Below are 24,509 nucleotides of genomic sequence, written 5' to 3'. Positions count from 1 at the left end.
CTTTCAAAGCTAGAGGCCACACGTAAGTGGTTGCACAACAATCCATGTTTATGACCTAATTTTTTTTTTTCTTTCTAAGCTTTTTTATTTTTTATTTTTGGTCTTGTAGACCCCTTGTCCCATTCCCCAAGTGCCAGCACACCATCTCCAATCTCTCATGAAACTTTTGTTTTTTTGTTTCTTTTTCTTGAATCTTTTTAATTATTTTCCTATTTAACCTATTGTTTCGATTTGTATCTAAAATAATAGTATTAGATACTGAAAATAGACCCACGCGTCATGTTGTATCTTAATATTTAATTCAATAATAATTATATATCATATTTTAATTATTTAATGTTGAAAAGAAAATGGTTTTTTTTTGTCAACAAGACAACCCAAATTCTTGCAAAAAATTTAAAAAAAAAAAGAGAGAAAAAGAAAGGCAATCCAACAAGAGTAAAGGAAAAAGGGGAACATGAATGGTTGGATCCATAGGATAAATGGTAATCTCATGGCTTCCCACCAAACATTACAAACAAAGAATAACGCTAACTTTGTAGAAAAAGCTGACCGCCCAGTCAGGCGAGTAGATCCCACCTACCAGGAGTTCCCTGGGCCATGCATTCATGCGATCTTCGTGTATTGCACATCCTCAACAAGCGAGTTGATAATTGTTAATTTTTTAAGGTCACCAGCTTAAAATATGGAACAGATCATGGAGACGACAGCTCAGCACTCACAGATCTACTTTCCGCCATTATTAAACCGAACCATACTCGCCTTCCTCTGCTGACACGTTTCCACTCTACATAAAAGGATTATTTAAATACTTATCTATAGAAAATAAAATAGTAAACAAAAAAATTAGCGAGTAATCCTTTATTTTATGAGTTTTGAAAAATGAAAGAGAAAGAAAAAGAAGTAGAAGACAAGAAGCGAGTGAGGGATTTACATACTGCAGCGAGTGAGCTTTGTTTTTTTTTTTTTAATGTTTCTTGCCAAATTCTTCCTCGCAGTCTCTCGGAGACTTTGAAACAAAGAGTCCTTGCTTCTCTGTTTCCCCAGGTTCTCTCTTTTACCAAAATCCTTTTCCTGTCAATTTGATCCTCTCTCGTTTCAATCTCATCATCGTTCTCTGTTTCTCTCTGCTTAGATTTTAATGAAAAATCATTTGCTGAATCGTTGAATTCGTGCTTGGAAAATTTTTGATCAGTTTTTCGCTCTGTGGAAGAATGCCTTCGAAGCGAAGAAAGGAGAAGTAAACGGGAAGCAAACAAGAAAAAAAAAATTAGAATGCGAACGGTTTGTGACGTCTGCGAGAGCGCCGCCGCTATCCTTTTCTGCGCCGCCGACGAGGCCGCTCTTTGCCGTTCCTGCGACGAAAAGGTCTCTTCATTTTCATTACTATTGGTATTATTAATCAATCTCTGCGTATTTATACACGCCTACTCTCGCGTATAGCCGTATAAGTATACTTGATGTACGGATAGTTTTGATTTAACTCGAACTTGACTTGAAACTCTGTATATTCCATAAAAATATATTCTTTGAATGTGCTCTCTTGAGTCAAAGTTGAGTTTTGGAATTGAAATCAATGATGTCGTCTCTAGAATTAGATTATGTTTCAATTTTGGTAGTTAATTCAATTAGAAGGCGTTAAAAAGGGCGAAATCTGAGCAGTAAATTACATTTCAATGTATGTAGGAAGTTTTTTTTTTTGTGCTTGCTTGATGAAATATGATTGGCGTGGTTGCATTGCATTCCTTTTCGCAAATTTTCAGCTGCAGTATTTAATATTTTGTGTGTTTTTATTTTACTTCTTTTTTTTTTTGTTAAATCAATAAGGAGACTTTACTGGGAGGTTTCAGGTTCACATGTGTAACAAGCTTGCAAGTAGGCATGTGAGAGTTGGGTTAGCTGACCCCAGCGATGTCCCACGCTGTGATATATGTGAAAATGCTCCTGGTATGAAACTTAAAAAAAAAAAAGAAAAAACTTTTTGAATAATGTAAATTATTATGAAAACTTTTTTTTTTTCTTTTTGGAATTTTATTGATTTTTTTTTTTTTGTATGTAGCGTTCTTTTATTGTGAAGTGGATGGTAGTTCCCTTTGCCTGCAATGTGATATGATTGTACATGTTGGAGGTAAACGGACCCATGGGAGATATCTCTTGTTGAGGCAGAGAGTTGAGGTTTGTTACTCTACACAAGACAGGTTTTAATCTTTTTGGTTTTTAAATTTAGAAAGTCTGCTAAACTTTATTTTCTTTGTTTCGTGCCTTTTGTTGTAGTTTCCAGGGGATAAGCCTGGTCGTTTGGACGAACTGGGGTTGCAAACGCTTGATCGAAACGAAGTAAGGAAGGATAAGAATCAGCAGCAACCTAAGCTTGCAGCAAGAGAGAACCAGCAAAATCATAGAGGCTCTCCTGTTCCAGTGCTTGATGGTAGTTCTGATGGGGATGGAAAGGGTAATAAATTGATTGATCTAAATGCCAAGCCCCAACGAGCGCATGGTCAAGCTTCAACCAATCAGGTACTGATTTTCCCAATTTTCTGTCCTTTTCTTTTACTAGCCTTTTTGTTCTTAACCTTGCGTGTTAAGCAGTGTAGTTAGATTTTTTTTCAAACCTAATTAGTGCAGTGACTGCTTCATGTTTAAGGAGCAAGGCATGGATATTTCGAGTGGCAATAATCATGACTCTTCAAGCGTGGTCCCGGTTGGATCCTTCAAAAGAGAGCCTGATAAGTGAGCTAGGTATGATTGTTATCCCTAGCTTGAACTGTTTACTTGTTTAAGAGCATTGCTTACGATTGGTAATGATATTTTACAGTTTTCTGTGCAAATCTCAATACTTTATTTATAAATGCTTGTTGTGTATTTGAATGCATGACCTAATATAAATAAAGTGGGCACAAATAATTGCCCAAGCAGGTAGGCTTCCTCTCACATGACATCGCTTATTATTGCCAGACAGGTCATTCTATGTTTTTGATGAACTGTGACTATAAGAAAGCAAAAGAATGTATCTTTAAAGCTAAGACATTGCTTGAGAAATATTTCTTGTCATATTAGGTGGATTATGTGGTTTGTTCTCTTAGAGTTCTGATTTTCTGAATGAACTCAGGAATTGTCAACTACATGTGAACTGTGAACAGAGAAAAGAATATTCCTCCAATTGATGTCTGTTTCTATATGTGAAACATGTCGGTCATTGCTTGTATCCTGAGTATGCAGGGAAGTAAATGTAACTTGACATTCCCTGTAAGCAACTGAAACAAGAAATTTTTTCCTTCTGGTGATAGAGTTGACATTTGGTGTTCAGGTGGCATTTGAAATAGTTGGAAGGTTTCTCTGAGTAGAGCTTGACCTGTTGAGCAGTTCCTTCCTATTGAAACACATGAGAAACAGAAGGATTGACAATTAGCTGTTTATGAGTTTTTAACCTATTGAATAAGAATGAGCTTTTGTCTTGGGGGCAAGTTGTGCTAATATCTTCCAAGAAAAATTCTGTGGGCAAGTAAACTTTATGCATGGTAAAAATAACTTTGGAAGCCAAATGATGGTAACATGTTGTCTTCTGATTGCGTAAATTTATACTACTATTATTATCAGCGGCAAGGACAATAGTTTGCTGGAAAAAAAAAAAAGAATGTTTTGTAGCTAGAACTTTCCATGCTACAGAGCATCTGTGGTACCTCTCAACCTCTAACTTCCATCCACTGATACAGTTTCACATCCCAAGTTTTGTTGCTATCATGTCTGAGATTTTCTTAGTAAATTACATGGCCACCACATTTACTAGCTCATTTTCTTAGTAAATTATAGTTGTTTAACCAAGTATTTGATTTGTAATACATTTCCCTCCAAATCCACACACACGCAAAACCCTTGTTTTCCACTCCATGGATGATTGTTTTTCTTGTCTAATAAATGTGTCCATCACTTTTTGGTTGCAGATGTTGCTGAATGATCTCTCACATCTGTGTATTTATTGACGGCTTGCGGTCCTTGTCAGATATATCTTCCTTCCCCATGGGTTAGGCTTCTGTCTGTGCCATTCCTTGCGCAAAAATGAAAACTATTGAAGATAATTTTTACCCATGTACCAAAATCAAAGATTCTTGCCTAACTGAGTAGTGAAGTTGTGACGTTTTTATTTGTGCCAATGGAAGTATACACCCCTGTTAATGTCCTTTTCAATTAAAAATTTCCATCAACATTGTTGCTGGCGATCAGAAAGACAAGCCGCCATCAAAATTTTACGTCAAAAAAAATTTACGAAGAACTAAGGTGAAACTTTTCACTTCACTTGCTTCTTGTGAATTTCTTTGCGTTGGTGATGAAAAGCAGAACAAACGAAGGGCGGCAGGTGGTCATACTAAGGAATTAACCTTTGGTTCAGTTCCATTGTCAAGAAGTTCTGTTTTGCCTCAGAAAACACCAGCTGAAAATGGTGATATTATTAGTTTTGATTACGGATTTAAGTTAAGACTGGCAGATAAAACTTATTGCTAGTATTTAGACATGACAATTAAATGCAATCAGAGTATGGATTGAAATCCTATGAACCACTTGTTTCCTCCTTGTCTCCTCCAATTTCTGATGTGTTGGAATCCAAAAAGGTGTTCGCGATATTGTGAGAAGCAAAGTGTAAGATCAGCATCTTCTATCGAATTCATTAATCATTCTAGCTTTTTCCTTTTTCTTTTTGATGGAATGAAGAGCATAGGCAATTATTCTTCATTTTCTGTTTGCTTGGACCCAGTACTAATTTTTAAGACAAACCAAAAAGTGGGCATGATTTATTACCAGAAGAGCAGGGCTGCATCTGCAGAGCATGTTTATTGAGGTGGATTGCGGTATAACTGTAGCAAACAGCGTCATGCAGGATGAGAAATCGATAATGCAGGAATCAGAGTAGACACAAATACTGGAGCTCAAAATGCACATTCTAGCATTTTAGTATGTGATGATGCATACATAAGTACACACTAACTAATCTCATCAGCAAGAAGTTTATTGAGTGGCTAAAGTACATGTAATCAAGAACAAAAATAGTCTCCAGGGCTATAAAACCATTAACACATTTGAGAGAAACTAGCTAGATCCGGTTTATCTCCTTCATCTTCAAGCATTTATTATCTCTTCTGCAGCTTAGTAGACGTAGCCCTTGACAAACATTCCTTTCTTGGCCTCCTCTGATTCTCCCTCACCAGTGTATTTGCCAAGCTGAGCAAGTGAGTTGGCCTTGGCACGGACAAGAAGTACCTCCTGAGCGGCCTTAACATTCTCGGGTCTGCCTCCCCATGTCTTCAAGCAAGTGTTCTGGAGAGCTCTGGCATAAGAGAATGAGACGTGCCATGGGTTGGGAGACTGGTTCATTGCGTTCAAGTTGAGGGTGGCTTCAACCTCAGATTGTCCGCCAGACAAGAACTGCACAGCAGAAAAACAGAAAGGGTTTGTAAACCATTAGTACTGGATTTACTAATTTACACCAAGCAAATTCTTGATTAGATCACAATGGTTGTAAAGAAATGTACCATGATTCCAGGGACAGCTGGGGGGATTCTCCTGTGGAGGAGCTTGAGGGTGTAGTCAGCAACTTGCTGAGGGGTGGCCTTGTCCTTGCATTCTGCTCCAGGAGTGACCATGCTGGGCTTGAGGAGGATACCCTCAAACATGACATTGTTCTCAGCAAGGTAGAAGAAAACCTCAGCCCAAACCTTCTTGGCTACTTCGAAAGTCCTGTCGATTCCATGATCACCATCAAGCAAGATTTCTGGCTCCACAATTGGGACCAATCCGCTGTCCTGCAAACACAAAGCAGCAAAAATTTCTCAGTAACAATTCACAAGCACACTGTGATATAGAAAAATTCTCATCTCTCGACTTACTTGAGAAATGGCGGCATAGCGGGCAAGACCCCAAGCTGCTTCTTTAACTGCCAAGGCAGATGGGCCGTTGGGAATGCTCACAACAGTACGCCTGGCCAATCAAAAAAGGCTAGTGTTATACAAGATTGATTTTTTTTTTCTTCTTTTTAACACTATCTAATATGAGTGAGAATTTATCAAAAAAATGGGAGTACCATTTGGCGAAACGAGCACCCTGCTGGTAGTAGGCAGCTGTGCGGGAGGAAAGACCGTCAAGGCCTTGGCACCAGGACTCGTTGTTGGAACCAGGGAGGGGTACCAAACCCTGTATTTATCATCATCGGATTACAAGTGTTGGTGAAATTCTGATCAAACAACATTCCATTGCCTCCTTAAACATCATCTGTATGCGTAAATTGCTATAAGGTTATCGGGTTTGGCTTTACCTTGTCGACTTTGATACCAGGGACAATGTTTTGCTCAACAAGAACATCAACCATCTTTTTTCCATCGGTGGTAGATTGGTAGAGAGTCTCCTCGAAAAGGATAGCTCCAGAGATGTACTCGCCGAGGCCAGGGGCTGACACCAGAAGCGTACGGTATGCTTGGCGGTTAGCCTCAGTGTTCTCTAGACCGATTGAGGCAAGTCGCTTCCCACATGTAGCATTTGATTCGTCCATGGCCAAAATACCACGGCCTGGGGATGCAATGGTTTTCTACATCCAGAGGAAAGAAAGGAAAATGCACGTCAAATGGTGTGTCCTACATAGTTCAGAAACTCATTCACTAATGTAGCAATATAATCTAATCAATAAAATTAAACCATCCAGAAACTACAGAGATTACTTTATTTTACTGACAATCTCTTTAACAGGATTGGTGACTTATTAGAGTGAGCAGTTGCACTTATAAACTATTCTTACATGGGTTCAAGATTAAAGTGTCGGACAGAGATACGTGTCTCACGTGAATATCTTGTCTTTTTAATAAACTTATCATATTCATATATAAGGATATCGTAGGAATACGTTAAAGTGACGCAAATTAAGAATTTAGTGTAGCATAGCTTAACTAAACTAAGCTAAGCTAATATATAAAAAGATGGTTCAGAAGATTAAATCTATATCGAACTCGAAGACTTAAATATTTTATATATCCTATAAGAAGAGTCGAGTAGCATTAAGTACACATACCGCGGTCTTAATAAGCTCATCAGCGTAGGAACTGGCACGGACGGTGAGGGCTGATGGGGCGGTGGGGTAGCATCTGACAACAGAAACTGAAGGCTGGCGGAGGTTTTGGCCCTTAACCCACTCGGACTTGTCAAGGATAGGAGAAGACTTGAGGAGAGTTGCGGAAGCTGATGCCATTTCTTTCTCTCTTTTTCGTTCGCTTTGATGGAGGCTAACCGCTTAAGCCTATAACGGGCTTCACTCTAACCTTATCTCCTCTTAGCTTGGGGCTTCTTTACCACACATGCAAGTCTCACTCACTGTATATATAGTTGTGCAGTTTATTGTTATGGGATGTCACATTTGAGGCTGTCATGCATCGGCCAATCTCGTGCCACCATGTGGATGATAATCTTGCACATTTGGCAGGCTGCATGCCTGGCTGATATGGATGGTGTTATACCCGCCTCGTAAAAGAATATGTTTAGAAATTAAAAGGGCTTGAAATACCCCAGATTTTTTTCTCTTGTAATGTCATTAGGGTATAGACAAATGCATCACATTCACTATGTTTCACGTCCAAATTAGAGTTTGTTTCAGAGAATCCTCCGGGAAGTGAACATGAGGTTCTAATTTTGTTCAGATTAATGGCCATGGTTTTAAGTTTTTAGGGGTTTGATGAATCGTGAACCCCATGTCGGACGGTTGACAGAATGCCAAGTCATCTTGTCCATTGAAATTTTTCAATGCCATGTAGACCACGGAGAATCCGTATCATCAGGTGGGCCATTGATCTTGTTGACACCATCATTTGGCGTACATGTGGCTGATGGGAAAAGGATATGATCTGTGGTTAAGATTCACCAAAATGATTGTTTTGCTTTATTGCACTGAGAAGTTAGAACCATTTTGCTTAGCAATATGTCTCCTTGCGGTTGGAATGCCGGCCATTATTTGTGCAGACCTAATCAATACCCCACACTGTGGTCAGAGCTCGAGCCTGTTAAAGAAAACTGGGTTTAATTCTAAGAAAACAGGGAAATGCTACTGCTTTGAGATGTCTAACAAATTCCAAGTTAATGCTCTGCCTGTCGATTCTTAATGCAGAAGGTGGCCTGGAAATGTGGCGGTGCCAGGCTAAAATAAAATCAACTAAGCTGTCTTGGTGTCTAACTGTCTGAGGCATGTTGGGGCTTAAGCCAAAGTCGGGGTTCAAATTACTAGCAATTCTACTTGAACGCATTGTCTCTTTCAAATCCTATGCAAAACAAAAGGACCATCTTAAGCTGATGAAAGGACCAAACGCCTATTCTTCATTGTTGATGTCATAAGATCACAGCAGCATATATCGGGGCAATATAACAAATTTACATATGTATATGACTAGATTCTTATATGGACAGAAAAATTAACTAGAACTTTTATCTAAAGATAGATCTGCAATGCTAGCAATCAAATTATCTAGTGGCTCATATTTCAAGTCTTTCCATGCCATTGAATCGTCCAAAGTTGATGGCATTGATTGAAAGGAAGTCTCAGCAATAGCCTTGTTCAACTGTTTAATAAGACCATCTTCCTCAGCTGGAATGTCCAAATCCCAGACCCTGAAAATATCCACCATTGATGAATTCGTCTCATCTGCAGATAAACTCAATTCAAGTCCTAAATCAATAGCTTCACCCCTTCTCTCATCTTCATTGTAGGTAGGCAGGAAAGGATCTCCCCGAAACGTTTCATTGGAGTCTTCCTGAAGTACTCGGGACAGAAAAGCAGTCCTTTTGATTGGATCACCATCGGTGTTTGTTTCATTGTCTCCATTAATTGGAATGACAACAAGATCATCATCAGTTCTCCTTGAGTATTTGGCAGTCTCTGCCTCATCCATGGAAGGAAGTATCTTGATTTCAGTTCCTCCAACAAAACCATCACTTCCAGTTGCAGAAGAGTCGAGTGACTCAGGTTGATCACCAATGATCTCCAGCAAAACATCTTTGAAGGAGGTCCAGTTTCTTTCCAAAATTTCAGTATCTGAAATCAGACAAGAGTCAACCCAAGCCAAATCCTCAGCAGAAAGCTTATCTCCCTTCTGGGTAGATTCCAAAGACTCAAGAATAACAGAGGAAACAGAGCCTTCTCTTGTATCATCTTCTACATCCATTGCTACAAAACTTATAGCAAACAAAGTCAATAACAGGCAAAAAAAAGACAAGGCTACACATCATAAAACTTCATCAAACAAAATATACTTCCTTCAGGACCATAACATAGAACAACTATGATGCTTTCACTCGGCAAACATTGAAATTTACACATCAGACAACCAAATAAGCTAACCAGGTTTTATGGATAGGTATACTACCAGAAAAAAAAAATTTGGCATCAGATAGACATATACTCATCCTGTAGTATACATATAACTATAAATCGCTGAAAACCACAAAACCAACTCCCCTCTTTTAATTTTCATCTAAAGCATTCTCCAGATAGACAATTTAGAAATAAAAAACAATCCAGGTCAACTAAGGAAGCAGCACACACGCTTGTTGAATATTGCAATCTGAAGTTTAAGTTTGATTTCAACTAATCAAATTAGCAGATCATAGAACATTGCAGCAATCTTCTCTAAACAAATCCTTGCCACATAGTAACCAAGCAAATTCATAATAATAATGCCCTCATCAGAACAACACAAGTTCCACCAAAAAGCTTTTATTCTATTTCATTTTTTGGGCCAAGAACAAAAAGCATAATTCAAATAACAATATTTAAGAGCAGAAAATTATATTAGTCAAGCAACTTTTCACATCAGCCACTACACCTTAACTTAAATTGATAAATAATGCTGAAATTAAAACAAAAAGGACAAAACTGATGTATGAATTAGCAATCAAATAAGTTACACTAACAGCAACCACTTAAAATGATGCATAATTAAATTAACGGTTTTTTTCCATATAAATTGACAATCTTTTTTGGTTTCTGAAAGTGGAGCATAAATCAAGGCCTCGTAGTAAAGCCGTAATTGATGGGGATGAAAGGCAAAAATTAATTAAAAAGTTTAAAGAGCCATTATAAACATAAACCGTAATGCAATACATGGAAACTCGAAGTTCAATACTTTGATCAAATGGGGAAATATTGTAACTTCACAAGAGAGAAAGTTTTAGGGCGGAGAAATCTACATACCCAATTGAAATTAGGGTTTTCAATTTGCAGGATACGAAAAGTGGGCCACCTTTGCTGAGGACTTGAGAAGAACGGAGAAGACTTGAGTCTGAGGGAATGGAGTAAACGTGGCGTTTCAGCAAGGCAACTTGAAAAGAATAAAGAGCTTTCAAGCCTTTTAGGAAGGGGATCGAAAACGACACTGTTTTGAGTCAAGTTGAATAAAAAGGATATTGTGTTGCCGGGGAGAAAAATTAAGTTCCGTTGCCGGGACTTGAACCCGGGTCTCTCGGGTGAGAGCCGAGTATCCTAACCAACTAGACTACAACGGATATTGTGAGGAATGCAGGTTTAAAGATTAAAACTGTTTTACACTTACTAATGATGTGCCTTCCTCTAGGAATAAACCCATCGTTACTATTTACTAATAACATGCCATCTTAGCCTGGATGGCTATTATTGGTAAGCTCTCTGCTAAAGGAAAGATTAAAACTTGGTATATGATTGATGTTGTCTGTGTTTTTGATAATACTTGCATTATATTTTGGTAATGAATCACTTGTGTCACGGTTGACTTCTAGGTTGAATTTTGGAGACGTGTTTGCATTAATGGGGTGGCATATTAGGTGAAATTTTGCATGCTTTTTAACCTTTCATAGTTAACACTTGTAATATCTATATGAACAAGTGTAATTTGTGTAATCTCATCTCCTATCAAGGTCTTTGTATATACCATGTTAGTGAATGAAGAATGGTGATGAGGAAGTTTAGTTTGAAAAACCTCTGTTTGTTCCTGTTTTTGAACTATTTAACAGAAGTCTTTTACAGAGTTTCTTATACTTAATACTTAACAGTCTGTTCTCTATATGGTAATGTGGAGAAAACAAAAGACTATTTATTTTTTTGTTGCTCTTACAGTAAGTTTGGGAAAATGCCATACAGCTTCTAACTTGACCATAGGTGTTGGAGATCGGAGTAGTGAATTTGCTTAAGCACAACACAAACTAAAGAGGAAGGCATTTATCTCGATCATCTTCGGACTATTGTCATGAGGAAAGTGCTTCTATCCCACATCGGACAGGAACGGGAGGTCCTGGGCTCTTTATAAGCGGGTGTGCTGCACATCCCCATAAGCGCGTTTATGGGGGAGAAAGTAATGACCCCGTGACAAGTGGTATCAGAGCGGATCGGACCTCGTCTGACTCACTCCAAAGCGCCGGGTCCAGGGAGACTCAAGGTAGGCAAGGTGGCCGACGGCAACGAGGACGTTGCCGGAATCGGGTGGGAGAGAGTGTCATGAGGAAAGTGCTCTATCCCACATCGGACAGGAATGGGAGGTCTTGGGCTCTTTATAAGCGGGTGTGTTGCACACCCCCATAAGGGCGTTTATGGGGGAGAGAGTAATGACCCCGTGACACTATCTTTGCAGAGGAATGATAAGCTGCACAAGGGAAAGTACGTAGAGAACAACATATGAGCTCATTAACAACATTAAGGAGGCTATTAGACTAAGGTTAGTTGGTACTACAAGAATTGTTAATGGAAGAGACTTCGCTTAACATGGGGACTAAGTGGCAAAATTTTCACTATTTAATGGTGCTTTGATAACTCTTAATGTTATATTCTTTTAGGCTGACAAGGCAACAATTGACCTAATCCAATGTACCATAATTGAAAAGTAATGTAAATGGAATACTCCTTCTTTTTCTTTTAATCAAAATGTACTTCGCATTCATTTTGCCCATCGGAAAATCTTAAGTATTGCCTTTGGTTTGGCACCAAAAGGAAAAGAAAGGAGGGCAGAGAGAGAGGGAGGGAAAAAGCCACAAGATGTTCTTCTGTCATCGATGAATCACGAACCAGCTTGAGCCCTACCAAATCGAACCGGATATATCCACTGAAGACCATGGGCCAGAGTTTAGTAGGCTAGGCTTTCCCTGTAGATGCACATCCACGGACCTTTGTGTTGGAAATTTATAAACATCATGAAGCCCATACACCAGGAACTGCCATCCTTAATAGTATCTTGTCACATCTTCATTACCATCCTTTCAATCTTTCCAGTCTTCTAAATTCTAATGATATCAATTTGCTAAACAAGACATATATATTCTCAAATAAATACAGAATTTGATTCAATAATGAATATTTGTAACTGCTTCACGTGACCAATATTTTATCCACAAAATAAAGAAGAAGATGTTATAATTAGTCAGAACAACATGCGATCTAGCGTCTGATCAGCGAGCAGTGTGTCCCTGTGAGTCTACAGGCATATATGCCATTAGTCATTAATGGCATGCGATTATGTATTGTATATAGCTCACATGTTTCTTGTTGCTACTCATCATTGAGCAGCTAATATTTTAGATGATGAATCGAACAAAGAATGTTAATCAACAGTTTTAAACTTAATCATGACAATAGAGTCAGATGGCATGGCACCATTATTCGAACTTGTCCCCTAAGGCATATTCTTCACTTGGAATATACATACAAGACAATATGCATAACATAACAAGCAGGGGCATCCTAAGATTGTGCCCTACCAACACATCACATTAATGTAAACTTTTTTTACTACAATACATGAAAAATATCAGGTTACATCGTCACAGGTACTTCAAAACAACCACATGTCGTTTAACGGCTGGTGATCGGCTCATAATTAGCCTAAGCCACCAATAAAAGTGAGATAATAATGAGGAAGGCAAGAATGCCGCCCTAGAGTACGGATCTATACGGTGGGTCGCCGGCGAGGATCGATGACCGTGAGACCATTTAATATTTTGGGTGACTATACAAAATATGAATGGGGGCCGGGGGTAACTGTCTGTGATTGCACTTAAATTATGGTACGTGTCACATAAAATCAATGCCCCAACTGCTGTTTTGGATGAGGAAGATTTGCTGGTTCATTGGAGTCTTTTATGTAATGAGATAGTGTTAGTTCAAATGTTGTCGCTGTTTTTTTTTTTCCGTTTTCTTTTTGTAATTAATTTTTGACATAATTTATTATATCTTCAGAATTAATTAATTTTCAATATATAAATTACATTTCCTGTCACATTTAATTGATAATGAATCAAGGAAAAAGCAAAAGGCAATAAAAGAGAGACTGTAAGGTTGGCAATGGCATTTGTGCGGGAGCTGTACAATTATTGGTTTTTGTAACAGTTGGGGTCCCTAGTTCCTACTCAAATAAAAAAGACAGAAAGTTATAATGTTTTGGGTGGGTTTTTTTTTTTTTTTGAACCATTTGGCTTATTAATTGTTCAGAAAATTTAGCTGTATTTAGACCCTTTTTATTTTATTTAGATCATAACTAGGTTAAGTTGAAATTGGGATCTGGGTCATCCACTATATCCAACTTAATTAGCACTGTACAGTTTACTAGGCTTGCCTGCAGTCAAACTTGGTAGAATTGTAATTTTTTATGAAGCATCAAATTTGGTGTAATCTCGTGATTATAAAAGAATCTTCAGAGCTTGGTCTTTTATTTGACAAAGAGAAAGAAAAAGGAAAAAAAAAGTAAATTAATTTCATTTATAAAGAAAAAGATAAATTATTCTTTTACTTGGTAAGCATCCCATTTCTAATTGCCTATATGAAGCATACAATGCTAACATTAATTTAATGCTAATTTATGAAAAGAAATAGAGAAAAAAATAGTTTGATTTATCAAACTTTGAAGGCATACTAGGATTTTACTCCTTTAATTTGGAAAAAAGATCTTTAATTCTCTTTCTTTCTAAAAAGTCACAAGGAGTTCTCGTGATTCGGTATTTAAAAAATTTCATGAACTGACTGGCCTCTGCCTCTTTTGCTTCACTCAAGATGAGAGACACCTTTTCCTACTTTAAAATTACCAAAAAAAAAATCATTGACTATGTACAGAGCAAGTTGCTTTCGGGCTAGCTAGGATTGGGATTAGCTGCAAAATAGGCTAATACACCAACAAATGGTGCATTAATGTAGGTAGTCGGCTCTGACTTCCTAAAATCAGCTCTATCGTCTACATAAACGTCATCTTCTCCAGGTCCTCCCACTATAGCACCAACCAAGACATTTGGGTTAGGATTGGTTGAATTAAAATAAATCGAACCCTCCTTGCAAGCGATGAATCCAGGATGATCCTTTACGGATGGTAAGGAGGAGCCACGATGATGAATCCTTTGGGGGAAATAGTTGCTATAACCAACCATGTACGACAATCCCATTGGATTATCACCTAGAATGTAATCGACTTGCTTCTTGGCCTGCATCCGAAGAGAACCCGGGCCAGCCATCAGGTTCCCACAGTTGACTGTTTGTGAAGTGCGAGCGAGGTAATTAGCATAAACGAGGAGGAGGAATGAAATGGTTGTCGCATGTTGCAAGTTGCTGCCGCCAGGTTTGTAGATGAGGCCGCCAGGGGTGTACTCAATGTGGGATGATGATGAGTCTGGAATTAATGTGCACATGAAGCTATCAGCCGAGGCTTTGTATGATTGTAGAGAGTACATATTTCCTTCTAGCACTTCCTGAAAAAACAGGGACGACCAAAGTCAATATCACAGTTTTTACCAATTAAATGCTTGGGAAGGTAGGGTTTGTATTCGGGAAATTAAACGAGCTAAGCCTTGACCTTGGAGACAAGAACGTTTAGACCAGCGTGCTTGTTGTCCCACCCAAATTCATTAATATTGTCATCGGCACCAAGGGTTTTGCCATTGTTTTCTATGTAATTAAGGTAAGAGTTGTCTTGAGAGGCCCTCCTTAACCATGCTGCTCCCCAAAGCAATTCATCCTATCCACACACACACAGCCCAATCAAATTAAATGAAACCAAAAAATAATATTCTTAAGCCACTTCTATCTCAGTATTTTACTTACTTGATACCCGCTAAAGTCACAGTAAAAAGGGCACACCCCGTCCCTTATATTTGAGTTGTCACTATAAGCACCTCTAAAATTGTCAGCAAATTGGAAAATCTGAACAGCATTGTGTAACAACGTTTCGGCATATCCTGGGTCTACTGATCTGAACGCCATGGACGAAGCTGCCAGAGCTGCTGCCGTCTCGGCTGCCACATCAGAAGCTGGATTCGGTGCATCGACGGCGTAAACGGTCCTGGCCGTGTCCATATCTTCTGGCCTCTCCCAACAGCTATGGTCTATATTTGGATCCCCAACCTAACCAACAGTAAGTAGCAGTAGGAAGATAATTAAACACCCAGACCATGGGAACTGTACATTGCGTGCAAGTTGGGCGCGTGGGGAGATCAAACGAGGAGTAGAGACATATCCTATCCATGTGGAACACAAAGGACGATAGGGACAGTAACTTGACCCATGCAATTCAAGGACTTTAAGAAGAAAAAAATATGGTCCAGATTCCACCTTTACATGAGTAGTTAGTGTGCCAGAAGAGAAAATTGGTCCACCCCAGCATCAAATATTAAACAAGAAGTTGAAATTTGTTTACTATTAAATAAGTTTCTTAAGCACAAGAATGCTTTGAGTTATAAACAAAACAGTCACGCACGTGACCGCACCAACAAGCGTCAAACCTTAATTACACTCGTTTTAACACTATAAAAATAAGCATTAGTTTTTCTATTAACAGTAAACAAACATGCCCTGTTACTTTCAGTCTTTGATTTAGGGAGTGAAAGCTGACTTAAGACAGAAAACAAACAAATTGGTTTGTTATTGGATTTGGATTAATGAATTGAATTAGATTACTATTCATTTAGCGACCTTTGCTCTGGTTTCTCTTTTGTTTTACCAGCTCCCATTCACATCTAAGATTTCAAGAGCAGGTGGCACTGCTAAATGCGCAACCCAAGAGGCAAAAGTAAGATTTTCAGAGCAAAATTGGTTAGAAAACGACAACCATGGACTAGAGCCACCAGCCACGCTTTACCCAGTCACGGATTAGTTCAACTGAAAGCCAAGAGCAATGAACTCGAGTTTCCAAATTGCCCCTACCCAATGCAGAAAATCACAAAAAAAAAAAAGAAAAACGAGTACCATTACTAAAAGTAACATCGGATTTTACCTGAACGAAAATCCGGTTAGGCTGAGAGACAGTTTTCAGCAAATAATCAGTGGCCCAACGGATCGCCACCAGAGCATTTCTCAGCTCATTCGGCGGCATTAAATCTCCGAACTCAATCGCGCTCCAGGCCAACATTGTCGTCGTGAAAGCCATAGGGAACCCGAATTTAACATTGTCACCGGCGTCGTAGTATCCGCCGGTTAAGTCAGTGTTATACATCCAACCGTCGCTCAATCCTGAATTAGCCCTCCATCCCATACGTTGGTTTTGTGGCAAGAAACCCGAACGTTGCCCCTCAAAAAACAGAATTGATTTGGACAATGCGTCAGAGTAGTCATGGTAGCTGGAATGAACCAAAGGGAATCCCGGAAAAAGAATAAGCGAAATGAAGAGAAAAAGTTGATGAAGCAGAGAAGAGAGTTTCATGGCTTCGAGTGGGGGTTCCGTTTGGTTTCGTTTTTATATCAGGAAATATGATCACTATTAGCAGGAAGAAGATTTAGGGAAAGTCACGAGCGAGAGTGTGAGTGAGGGAAAGCGTAGAAGCGCCGACACTGATTTGGGTTGTGTCTGTGAACTTCACATGCATCACAAACTTGAGTGAACAATTTGCTTGCAAGCTAAAAAAGGCCGAGGCAAAGCGACACAGGAGACCAGGATGGAGGGTCGTTTTGTCCTGGGGTCCCTTCGGTTTAATTTCCGAAGCCGAAACGGGGATTATTAACTTTTCTACTCTCAGATTGAAGGCTGTTTGTAACACTCGAGCGCTTTATGGGTCAGGAAGTGGGACAGTTTAAGGCCGAGTTTGGCGGCTCTGCCACGTTGCACATTTCATCAGCTTTAATTTCTGGATTATAAGAGACGGGCAAGCTTCCTTTCTTGAATCGATCTTGTACAATTAATTTATAGATTTGTATTTGATTATAATATCACTTTAAATATTATCACCTAATTAATAAATAAATTTAAAATTAGGAATTTTTAAAAAATAAATATTTATAATTTTAAAAATATTTATTTTGAGAGATTTTAACTTTTCTATTTATACATTTATGGGATGACATTTTGCAGTTAAATGCTAGTAATAAATATTGTATCAAATACAAACCTTAACTTACTGTTAAAATTTTAATGATTTTAAAGTGAATAGAAAGAAAAATAAAAATTAATTAAAGAATAAAAAATTGAAAATGAAGAAAACAATTAACTTGAGATTGAAATTAATACTAATCACATCATGTAACTATGAGAAATTACTCGAACTATGGCTGTTTGTTTATCTAAACAAATGAACAACTTTAATGTAAGCTGGTTCATACTCAAAATTTAAGTGCTATATAGTATAATTGCTTTGATATATCTAATATATATGTTCATAATATAAGCAGCTAGCCCATCAAAATCAATTTGTTTATGTTAATTGGCTAACATAAATTTCAATTGTTGGCCCTTTAGGTAGAATGATATATTAATATCTAAAAAAACTTTTGAATTATTTTAAAAAATGTACATAAATTTTTATTTTTTTATTATATTTATTCAAGTTTATATATTTTTAGTTACATTTTTAAATAATTTAATGAATTATTTTTCATATATTAATTGCAATTAAAACAGCATTTGATTGCAGGCAATTTTATATTGCAATTGGAAATAAAAGCAACCAAACACAGCTTATGGTCATTTCTCTGTGTGGTGGATACGAGGATTAAGTGAGCGTGGAGCCGAACACTGTTTATAAGATAATAAAAATTTCGACTGCGTCTTTGAATTTCGATAGGCTAGTGGGTATCCGACTATGTAAGGAGGGTGTAGACAAAAAGAGGTAGAAATATTCCTATCCCCTGCCTAAAGATGGCCAAAAGGGGCGGTGCTGGTGCTTTGAACCCACCAATTTTTATTGCTTTTCTTTCATTGCTTTTCTTTCAACAAAATTTACATTCTAGTGGATTAGATAACTCAGAATTGAGAATAATTAGACACAATAATATTGATGGGTAGGAATAAATTTGAATATAGACGATAGCTTGACAAAAGTAAAAGTGTTGGGCAGCGGAAATTTGCTTAAACTCCCAAAATGTTCCCACCATTTTGTAGTCACAAAAGCTGATAAGAAATCCTAAGAAATGGAGTAGTGTATGTCAGTCTGTGCCATTATAATTCATAACATCTTCTCTTTTTTTTTTTGGGTGGGAGTCGTATGACAAGCGATTGACGATTTGGACAAGCGAATTTTGCCTTGAAGTGATGGAAATCAAAAGGCTAGACAAGTTAATTTTGGTAGCCAATCAAAGTAATCATTCAAAGTATAAAGAGAGACATGTTTTCTTGTGGAGGGTAACATGATATAAATCACATGAAAAATTTGCATCGGTGTTTCTTGACTGTCACGGAGGAGATATCAAAGTTGGTGGTTGGGCGGTTTTCCAGATGAATAAGCATTAACAAATAATTTAATGCTACCAGGAAACTTTATTCTGCTTTCCGCCATACTTGTTTTGGTGGGGGCGAATGAGCGTTGCCTCTGTATGAAGCAAAGAGAATGGGCTTATTCCAACTGTTTTTATCTAAGCTGTTCTTTACCCTTCTCTTCAGGTAATATGACTTGTTGAGCTCGTTGGCCTTCGTCAAGGAATCATAAATATTAAAAAAAAAATGGACATAAATAACGTATTAATATTTAAATATTTAATTTATTAATTGATATATAATATTTTTATTTATAAATAAAATTTGAATTAATTATTGTTGTAAGATATTTTTATTTTATTTTTTAAAATTTAACAAATTATTGAACAGTATATGTCTATAAAAATGAATAAATTTTCTGGTCGAAGATGGGATGAGGCACATTGGATTTTCTTGTTGGCTTATTCGTCATGCGACCATTTATATTTCACAACGAATAACGGTTAACATGTTAAATTAAGTGAGTCACGTGATTACTTTTCATCACATAAAAGTTAAATAGCTAAAAATAGATTTTTATGGGTTTCATTGATTGTAAGAATTAAATTGAAAGACGTTTCATGTTTAAACTTCGCTTTTTTTTTTTTGTATTTAAACTTCTTTTTGGGTTAATTTAATACTTATGTTATAATATGGAAATAATTTTTATTCAAAAAAAAATTATTTGAATCAAGTTTAAATAATACATGTATAGACTTTTAAGTCAAATATTTGACTACAAATTATTACGTAATTTAATTATTAAATAAAAAAATTCCTACTACTTTCTATTTTCATCATTCATCTCCTTCCAAGTAAATTGGATCTTCTGAATATTATTGTATACAAATAAGACAATGAAAATTTTAAACTCCATAAGTAACTTTTTTAAGGTAACTAGCTTTATACGTGTTAATCTTATAAATTTGTATTATAAAACTATATTGTCCTTTTATACAGAAAATATCAAAAATTTAAATCATTAAATAATTTAAGAATATTAACACATATCTTATTATAATATAATTACAAAAACTAATAATTTAAATATTAATTAAATACACATGTGATGATATTCTAATCTTGCTTATAGAAGTTAAACAAATTCATAGCCAATTTGTAGGTCATAATAAGAAGAAAATCCTAGAAAATGTTTTCAGAGCCAATGAAAAGCCTCCACTCTGATTCAAGTTTGGGCCACAAGGTTGAGCTCAGATATATCTGAAGAACTCAACGGCCCAATGCTACCAGGCTTTCTCCAAGAGAAGTAAACTTTATCGGAATGAAGATATAACGGTTCTATCTTTCATCAGCCATTTCTGATTTTACCCTCGTTTCAGAAAGTACGCTTCTTTTTAGCGGCTGTTCTTCCTCGTCGAAATCCCACTCTCACCAAAAATAGAAATTGGGGGGTCGTCCGTACGGTTCTTGCTTTAACTTTTTCATTTTCCTTCTCGGCCTTATCCGAAACGGTTAAACTGCGCCCGGTAACGTCAGGTTCTTTCTTTCTTCTTTTGGTATTCCTTTGATTCTACTATTTGATTTCGTTTTGGTTCCTTCTGCTAGGGTTAGGGTATTTCTTGCTTTGTCTTTTCAATTTCTTCTATGTTCTTTGGGTTTCGGTTAATTTTGCCCCGAATCTTGTAATTGCTGTTTTCGTGGTTGGTCTGCGATTGAAATCTGAATTTTAAGCTATATCTTCAGTTTTGCATCAAATCATTGCTTTTGGAGGTTTGAATTTCTGTTACTACGATAATGGGTTACTATCATCTTTATCTTCATGCAAATTCGAGCAACAGAAATTAATAGGAAAAGAAATGCTAGTCCCATCGCTTCACTCTTACAGCTGTAGGAGGAGGTTAAAATTTAAAAAGGCTATTGTTTCTATAAATTGTCAATGGTCTTGCATTTTTTGTTACTCTTAGTTAGTTACTCATATTTTTAAAGAGTCTATTGGCTTTTCTTTTTGTAAGGTTTGAAGTGTATTTGATTTATCCTTTTTGGGTTGAATATAATGGCATGTTACTAAAGCACTGACCTATTTAAAATGGTTCGTATTAAGATTGTGTCAATGGTTGGTAATAAGTCACTTCTCGATGTATGGAGAAGTGGGTATTTGTTGCTGGGTTTGGAGTCCTTGTGGGGAAGATAAAGGAGTCTGTGTGGGAAATAATTTCAGAGGATGAGGGTAATTCAGGAGGCAATTCAGCAGAGGTTCTTAAACCGGAAATGGAAATTTACTAGCTTGTAACCTGGTTTTCACACAGAATATCTCCTATGCAAACTAGTAAACTGACTTTTTTTTTTTTTCTGCTTTCCAACCACCTAGAGGTCTCCAATAATCCCCTCTTTTCAAATTCTTAATTTTTACAATTAAAGTTGAAAGTCTCAGAGAGAAATTAAGAGCATGTTTCCAAGTGTATTTTCTATCTTATGTATTTCTCTTCATTCTCCTTGATTTCTCTTTTGAACCACAACAGGTTTTCCTTATCGACAGAGAAACTCCTCTTCAATCAGCCATTACCTTTTTTCATAGTTAACAAGTTGCCTCCATTTTTTCTCTTTTTATCATCTCTTGGAGACTGTCCAATGAACTTTGTCTGTCTAGCGTGGATGGATGGTTGTGAATTGGAGTTTTTGTGTCTGTTCATGACTTTCTGATGTATACTCGGGTGATGACTATTTTCAAGAGATGGCTGAACTTTTCATGAGGAATTTGGTTGAGGTGTGGGGTTATCAAGTGCTTGGTGCTGAATTGAGTGGTTTGTAATTGATATAAGATGGGTTGCTTGTTGACTGTTATGTGTTTTACTCTTGGGATTTGGTGTTTATGTTTTGGAGGGAATACTGAGAGGTCTGATATGGCTCATGGATGATGATGGGTGTGTGGTTGTGCTGTGGACAGGGAGGAGGCAGCAGCAGTTAGTGTTGGTTGAGTTGGTGTTTTTGCTGATCGGTGGTGGTAGGTGTTGATAAACATTAGTTTGAACATGAGTTCAGACAGCCGGAGCCGAAGCAGGAGCAGGAGCCGGAGCCCCATGGATCGTAAGATCCGATCTGATCGCTTTTCTTACCGTAATGCACCCTACAGGAGGGAGTCTCGTCGGGGTTTCAGGTTTTCTAATTTTCAATCATTTAGTTAATTCTCTTTCCTCAGCTAGTTAAGTGGCCTGAGGAAAGATGTGTTAATGCATCGTTCTTAAAAAGTTTTTTTTCTTTCTTTTAATTGTGATGTAAATCTTTAAAGAATATTGAATGTGATGAATCCTTAGAGAAAGGTACATGGGTCTGCATGTAATTTTTCAATATTAGCTATTTTTTCTGGGAATTTACTTGGTCTCACAAATAAAGGAACCCATTTTTCTCAAGTGTGTTGAGTCATGGCAGGAGAATGAAGACATTTTGGGTCTGCACAATTTGTCACTCAGTTTCAAACTGAAGATGAACCTATAGGCTATAATATGATTATTGTTTTATGGTTCAATAAGATGATGATTAAGAGCATATTTTGAACTCCCCTGGCTCTATATTGGGGTGTTCTTCGTTATATGAATGTGGTGTTTATCATGTAATGTGTATGATCTTTTATGTCAGTAGGTTTTCAGCATGATTGGCTTGAGGTTAGGTTTTTGTTCACTTATTTCTTTAAGAGGTTTTACTTTGTTTTTCTGCTTTCTGCTGGGATGGATATGTCTCATAATTTTCCTGGTACTGAGCCCACATTTCCTTTGCTTTTCTGTACATTTATGCATATATTTTTTTGTCTGCCAGAATTTCCTTGAAGAATATTTATCTGCCAATCTTTGGAATATTAACTGTGTTTCTCTTTTATTTCCAGTCAAAACAATCTATGCAAGAACTGCAAACGGCCAGGCCACTACGCTAGAGAGTGCCCAAATGTGGCAATTTGTCACAATTGTAATCTCCCTGGGTAAGAACCTTCTTCTTCCCCCGTGGTTAAAGCCGAATCTGATAGATCTTTTGAGTTTACTCAAGTTAGCAGTTCTTTTGTCTGGTTAATCTTTTATATGAAATTTTTATTTTAAAGGTGTCTAAACATGTAAATTTCTATCAATAGTGGTTCTTTTTAGCTAGTTTTATCCTGCATTGGCATGCTACATATTTCAAATTCTTGTGTTTTTATGTGCTTTGTACCTTGGATTAATTTTCTCCCTCTTCTTTTGTTTCATTTTTTGGAATGGGTGCTTGAAGCATATAAACTAGGTGTAACCGTGGAAGTTCCAATGCTATATGTTAATTCTTTGTCATCTCTTGTCTTGTGAGTAATCTTGTAGTGTCTTTTCTAAGGAGCTGTAAGGCCCAGCTCTGCTCCTTTTATTTTAGGAGCTTATTCTCTTATTGATGGTTCTTGTAATTGTTGCAGAGCCCTTCTAACCATGCATGAACTATTTGAACAGGCACATTGCTTCAGAATGCACCACCAAGTCTCTATGCTGGAATTGTCGTGAACCTGGCCACACAGCTAGCAATTGTCCAAACGAGGGAATCTGCCACACCTGTGGGAAGGCTGGACATCGGGCCAGAGACTGCACAGCACCCCCAATGCCACCTGGGGATGTGAGGTTATGCAATAATTGCTATAAGCCTGGTCATATTGCAGCTGATTGTACAAATGACAAGGCGTGCAACAACTGTAGGAGGCCAGGTCACTTGGCACGTGATTGTACAAATGATCCCATCTGCAACTTGTGCAATGTAGCTGGACATGTGGCAAGGCAATGCCCGAAAGCCAACATTATTGGAGATCGAGGTGGTGGTGGTCGCAGTGGTGGTTACCGAGACCATCGAGATATTGTGTGTCGAAACTGCCATCAGCTTGGTCATATGAGTCGGGAGTGCATGGGCCCTTTGATGATCTGTCACAACTGTGGTGGAAGAGGACACATGGCATATGAGTGTCCTTCTGGGAGGTATATGGACCGTTATCCTCGGAGGTACTGATGATGCGGCTTAAGTCAGTGGCAATTAGTATTATGCTTTACTTGTGATTGAAGGTTTGGAACTAGATAGACTTAATTTTGGATTTTAGTGTAGTAATTGCCGGAGTCGATGTGAAGCACTTATTATTTTTCTTAGAACATTATAATTATGGTGCATTGTTTGGAATAAAAGATTTATTACCACAAACCCAGCTTGTAGATTACTCAATCGGATTTTCCCTCGATGGATTGCATCCTCTGCTAATTGTGTCAAGTTTTGAAAGCAGAAATGCTTCCCCAACATGGTTCTCCAGGTCTTTATGAAGAGTTCCTAATCTTTCATAGGCCTTTTGCCTATCCTGCATACAAAATTTGCAGGACGTGTGTAGTCATTGACCTCAGGGTTCATAGATTGCCAGAATTTGAACGGGGCTCTTTGCAGGTGGTGGTATACGTTATTCCACCACCTCCTTTCCACTGCAATTCCTTCAAGGGAACAGCATCTGCTTCCCCAAGATTGGCGAGTTGAATAGCTGTTAATGCTTGCTATGGTTGACATGGTAGGACATGAGTGTCTTTGTGACTGTGATCACTGAATGGATATTACTTGCTATGGTATTGAAATTTCATTTGATATGTGCCTGAATTCCAGATGTTCAATTTTTTCAAACTACAGAGGATATTCCATTTTGCGATCTTGTTCATGGCGTTGCCTCAGGAATATTTTGGGGGCAAAGCTCTCTCAACTTAAAACCGCTATAAAAGTTGTCCCTCTATTGGCAGCGAGTTCCATGGGCAATCTCTCCCAAGTCCATTCGAGAGAATAATGCCAGATCTTCAAATTTCAATAACCTGATGTTGATGGTCTTGTTCCTCTGAATGT

General features: G+C 37.6%; 5 protein-coding genes and 1 non-coding gene across 15 annotated transcripts; 2 read left to right on the top strand and 4 right to left on the bottom strand.

The window, feature by feature from the left end:
* The first annotated feature begins 819 nt into the window (after positions 1-819).
* LOC110417577 (B-box zinc finger protein 19) lies at positions 820-4,737 on the top strand. 7 transcript variants are annotated; one of them, XM_021429994.2, is made up of 7 exons: positions 820-1,047; positions 1,196-1,368; positions 1,851-1,947; positions 2,060-2,175; positions 2,275-2,517; positions 2,652-2,739; positions 3,110-3,918. In XM_021429994.2, exons 2-7 carry the CDS (start codon positions 1,276-1,278, stop codon positions 3,127-3,129), a joined length of 657 nt encoding a protein of 218 aa, XP_021285669.1. In that variant the 5' UTR covers positions 820-1,047; positions 1,196-1,275; the 3' UTR covers positions 3,130-3,918. The 7 variants fall into 7 exon arrangements, with proteins under 7 accessions (XP_021285669.1, XP_089640023.1, XP_021285670.1 ...); XM_089783897.1 differs by having other exon boundaries at positions 2,621-2,739; XM_021429995.2 differs by lacking the exon at positions 3,110-3,918 and adding an exon at positions 3,942-4,737 and having other exon boundaries at positions 822-1,047.
* Positions 4,738-4,916: 179 nt separating this feature from the next.
* LOC110417576 (fructose-bisphosphate aldolase 1, chloroplastic) lies at positions 4,917-7,342 on the bottom strand. Its single transcript, XM_021429992.1, has 6 exons — positions 7,052-7,342; positions 6,305-6,574; positions 6,074-6,183; positions 5,880-5,970; positions 5,526-5,795; positions 4,917-5,418 (listed from the first exon to the last, which is right to left on the bottom strand). The coding sequence occupies exons 1-6, from the start codon at positions 7,226-7,228 to the stop codon at positions 5,140-5,142; spliced, it is 1,197 nt and encodes a 398-aa protein (XP_021285667.1). The 5' UTR covers positions 7,229-7,342; the 3' UTR covers positions 4,917-5,139.
* Positions 7,343-8,311: 969 nt separating this feature from the next.
* LOC110418229 (uncharacterized) lies at positions 8,312-10,335 on the bottom strand. Of its 2 annotated transcripts, none has more exons than XM_089783843.1 (2): positions 10,217-10,335; positions 8,312-9,190 (listed from the first exon to the last, which is right to left on the bottom strand). In XM_089783843.1, the coding sequence occupies exon 2, from the start codon at positions 9,186-9,188 to the stop codon at positions 8,439-8,441; it is 750 nt and encodes a 249-aa protein (XP_089639969.1). In that variant the 5' UTR covers positions 9,189-9,190; positions 10,217-10,335; the 3' UTR covers positions 8,312-8,438. The 2 variants fall into 2 exon arrangements, with proteins under 2 accessions (XP_089639969.1, XP_021286571.1); XM_021430896.1 differs by having other exon boundaries at positions 8,312-9,198; positions 10,217-10,329.
* Positions 10,336-10,454: 119 nt separating this feature from the next.
* On the bottom strand, positions 10,455-10,527 carry TRNAE-CUC (transfer RNA glutamic acid (anticodon CUC)). The gene has a single exon. It is a non-coding gene; the product is annotated as a tRNA-Glu (tRNA).
* Positions 10,528-13,889: 3,362 nt separating this feature from the next.
* On the bottom strand, positions 13,890-16,831 carry LOC110417463 (endoglucanase 24-like). The gene is made up of 4 exons (XM_021429813.2): positions 16,239-16,831; positions 15,071-15,370; positions 14,823-14,984; positions 13,890-14,718 (listed from the first exon to the last, which is right to left on the bottom strand). Exons 1-4 carry the CDS (start codon positions 16,662-16,664, stop codon positions 14,110-14,112), a joined length of 1,497 nt encoding a protein of 498 aa, XP_021285488.1. The 5' UTR covers positions 16,665-16,831; the 3' UTR covers positions 13,890-14,109.
* Positions 16,832-20,014: 3,183 nt separating this feature from the next.
* On the top strand, positions 20,015-23,834 carry LOC110417464 (uncharacterized). Of its 3 annotated transcripts, none has more exons than XM_021429815.2 (4): positions 20,015-20,173; positions 21,592-21,801; positions 22,525-22,617; positions 23,105-23,834. In XM_021429815.2, exons 2-4 carry the CDS (start codon positions 21,677-21,679, stop codon positions 23,646-23,648), a joined length of 762 nt encoding a protein of 253 aa, XP_021285490.1. In that variant the 5' UTR covers positions 20,015-20,173; positions 21,592-21,676; the 3' UTR covers positions 23,649-23,834. The 3 variants fall into 3 exon arrangements, with proteins under 3 accessions (XP_021285490.1, XP_021285489.1, XP_021285491.1); XM_021429814.2 differs by having other exon boundaries at positions 20,026-20,183; XM_021429816.2 differs by lacking the exon at positions 20,015-20,173 and adding an exon at positions 20,179-20,203.
* Positions 23,835-24,509: the final 675 nt, after the last annotated feature.

The sequence above is a fragment of the Theobroma umbraticum genome, unplaced genomic scaffold (genome assembly GCF_002168275.2).
Source record: "Theobroma umbraticum cultivar Fairchild unplaced genomic scaffold, ASM216827v3 scaffold_50.0, whole genome shotgun sequence".
Classification (NCBI taxonomy): Eukaryota; Viridiplantae; Streptophyta; class Magnoliopsida; order Malvales; family Malvaceae; genus Theobroma; species Theobroma umbraticum.
Note: the sequence above shows the minus strand (reverse complement) of the source record. Positions and strands in the feature narration are given on the sequence as shown.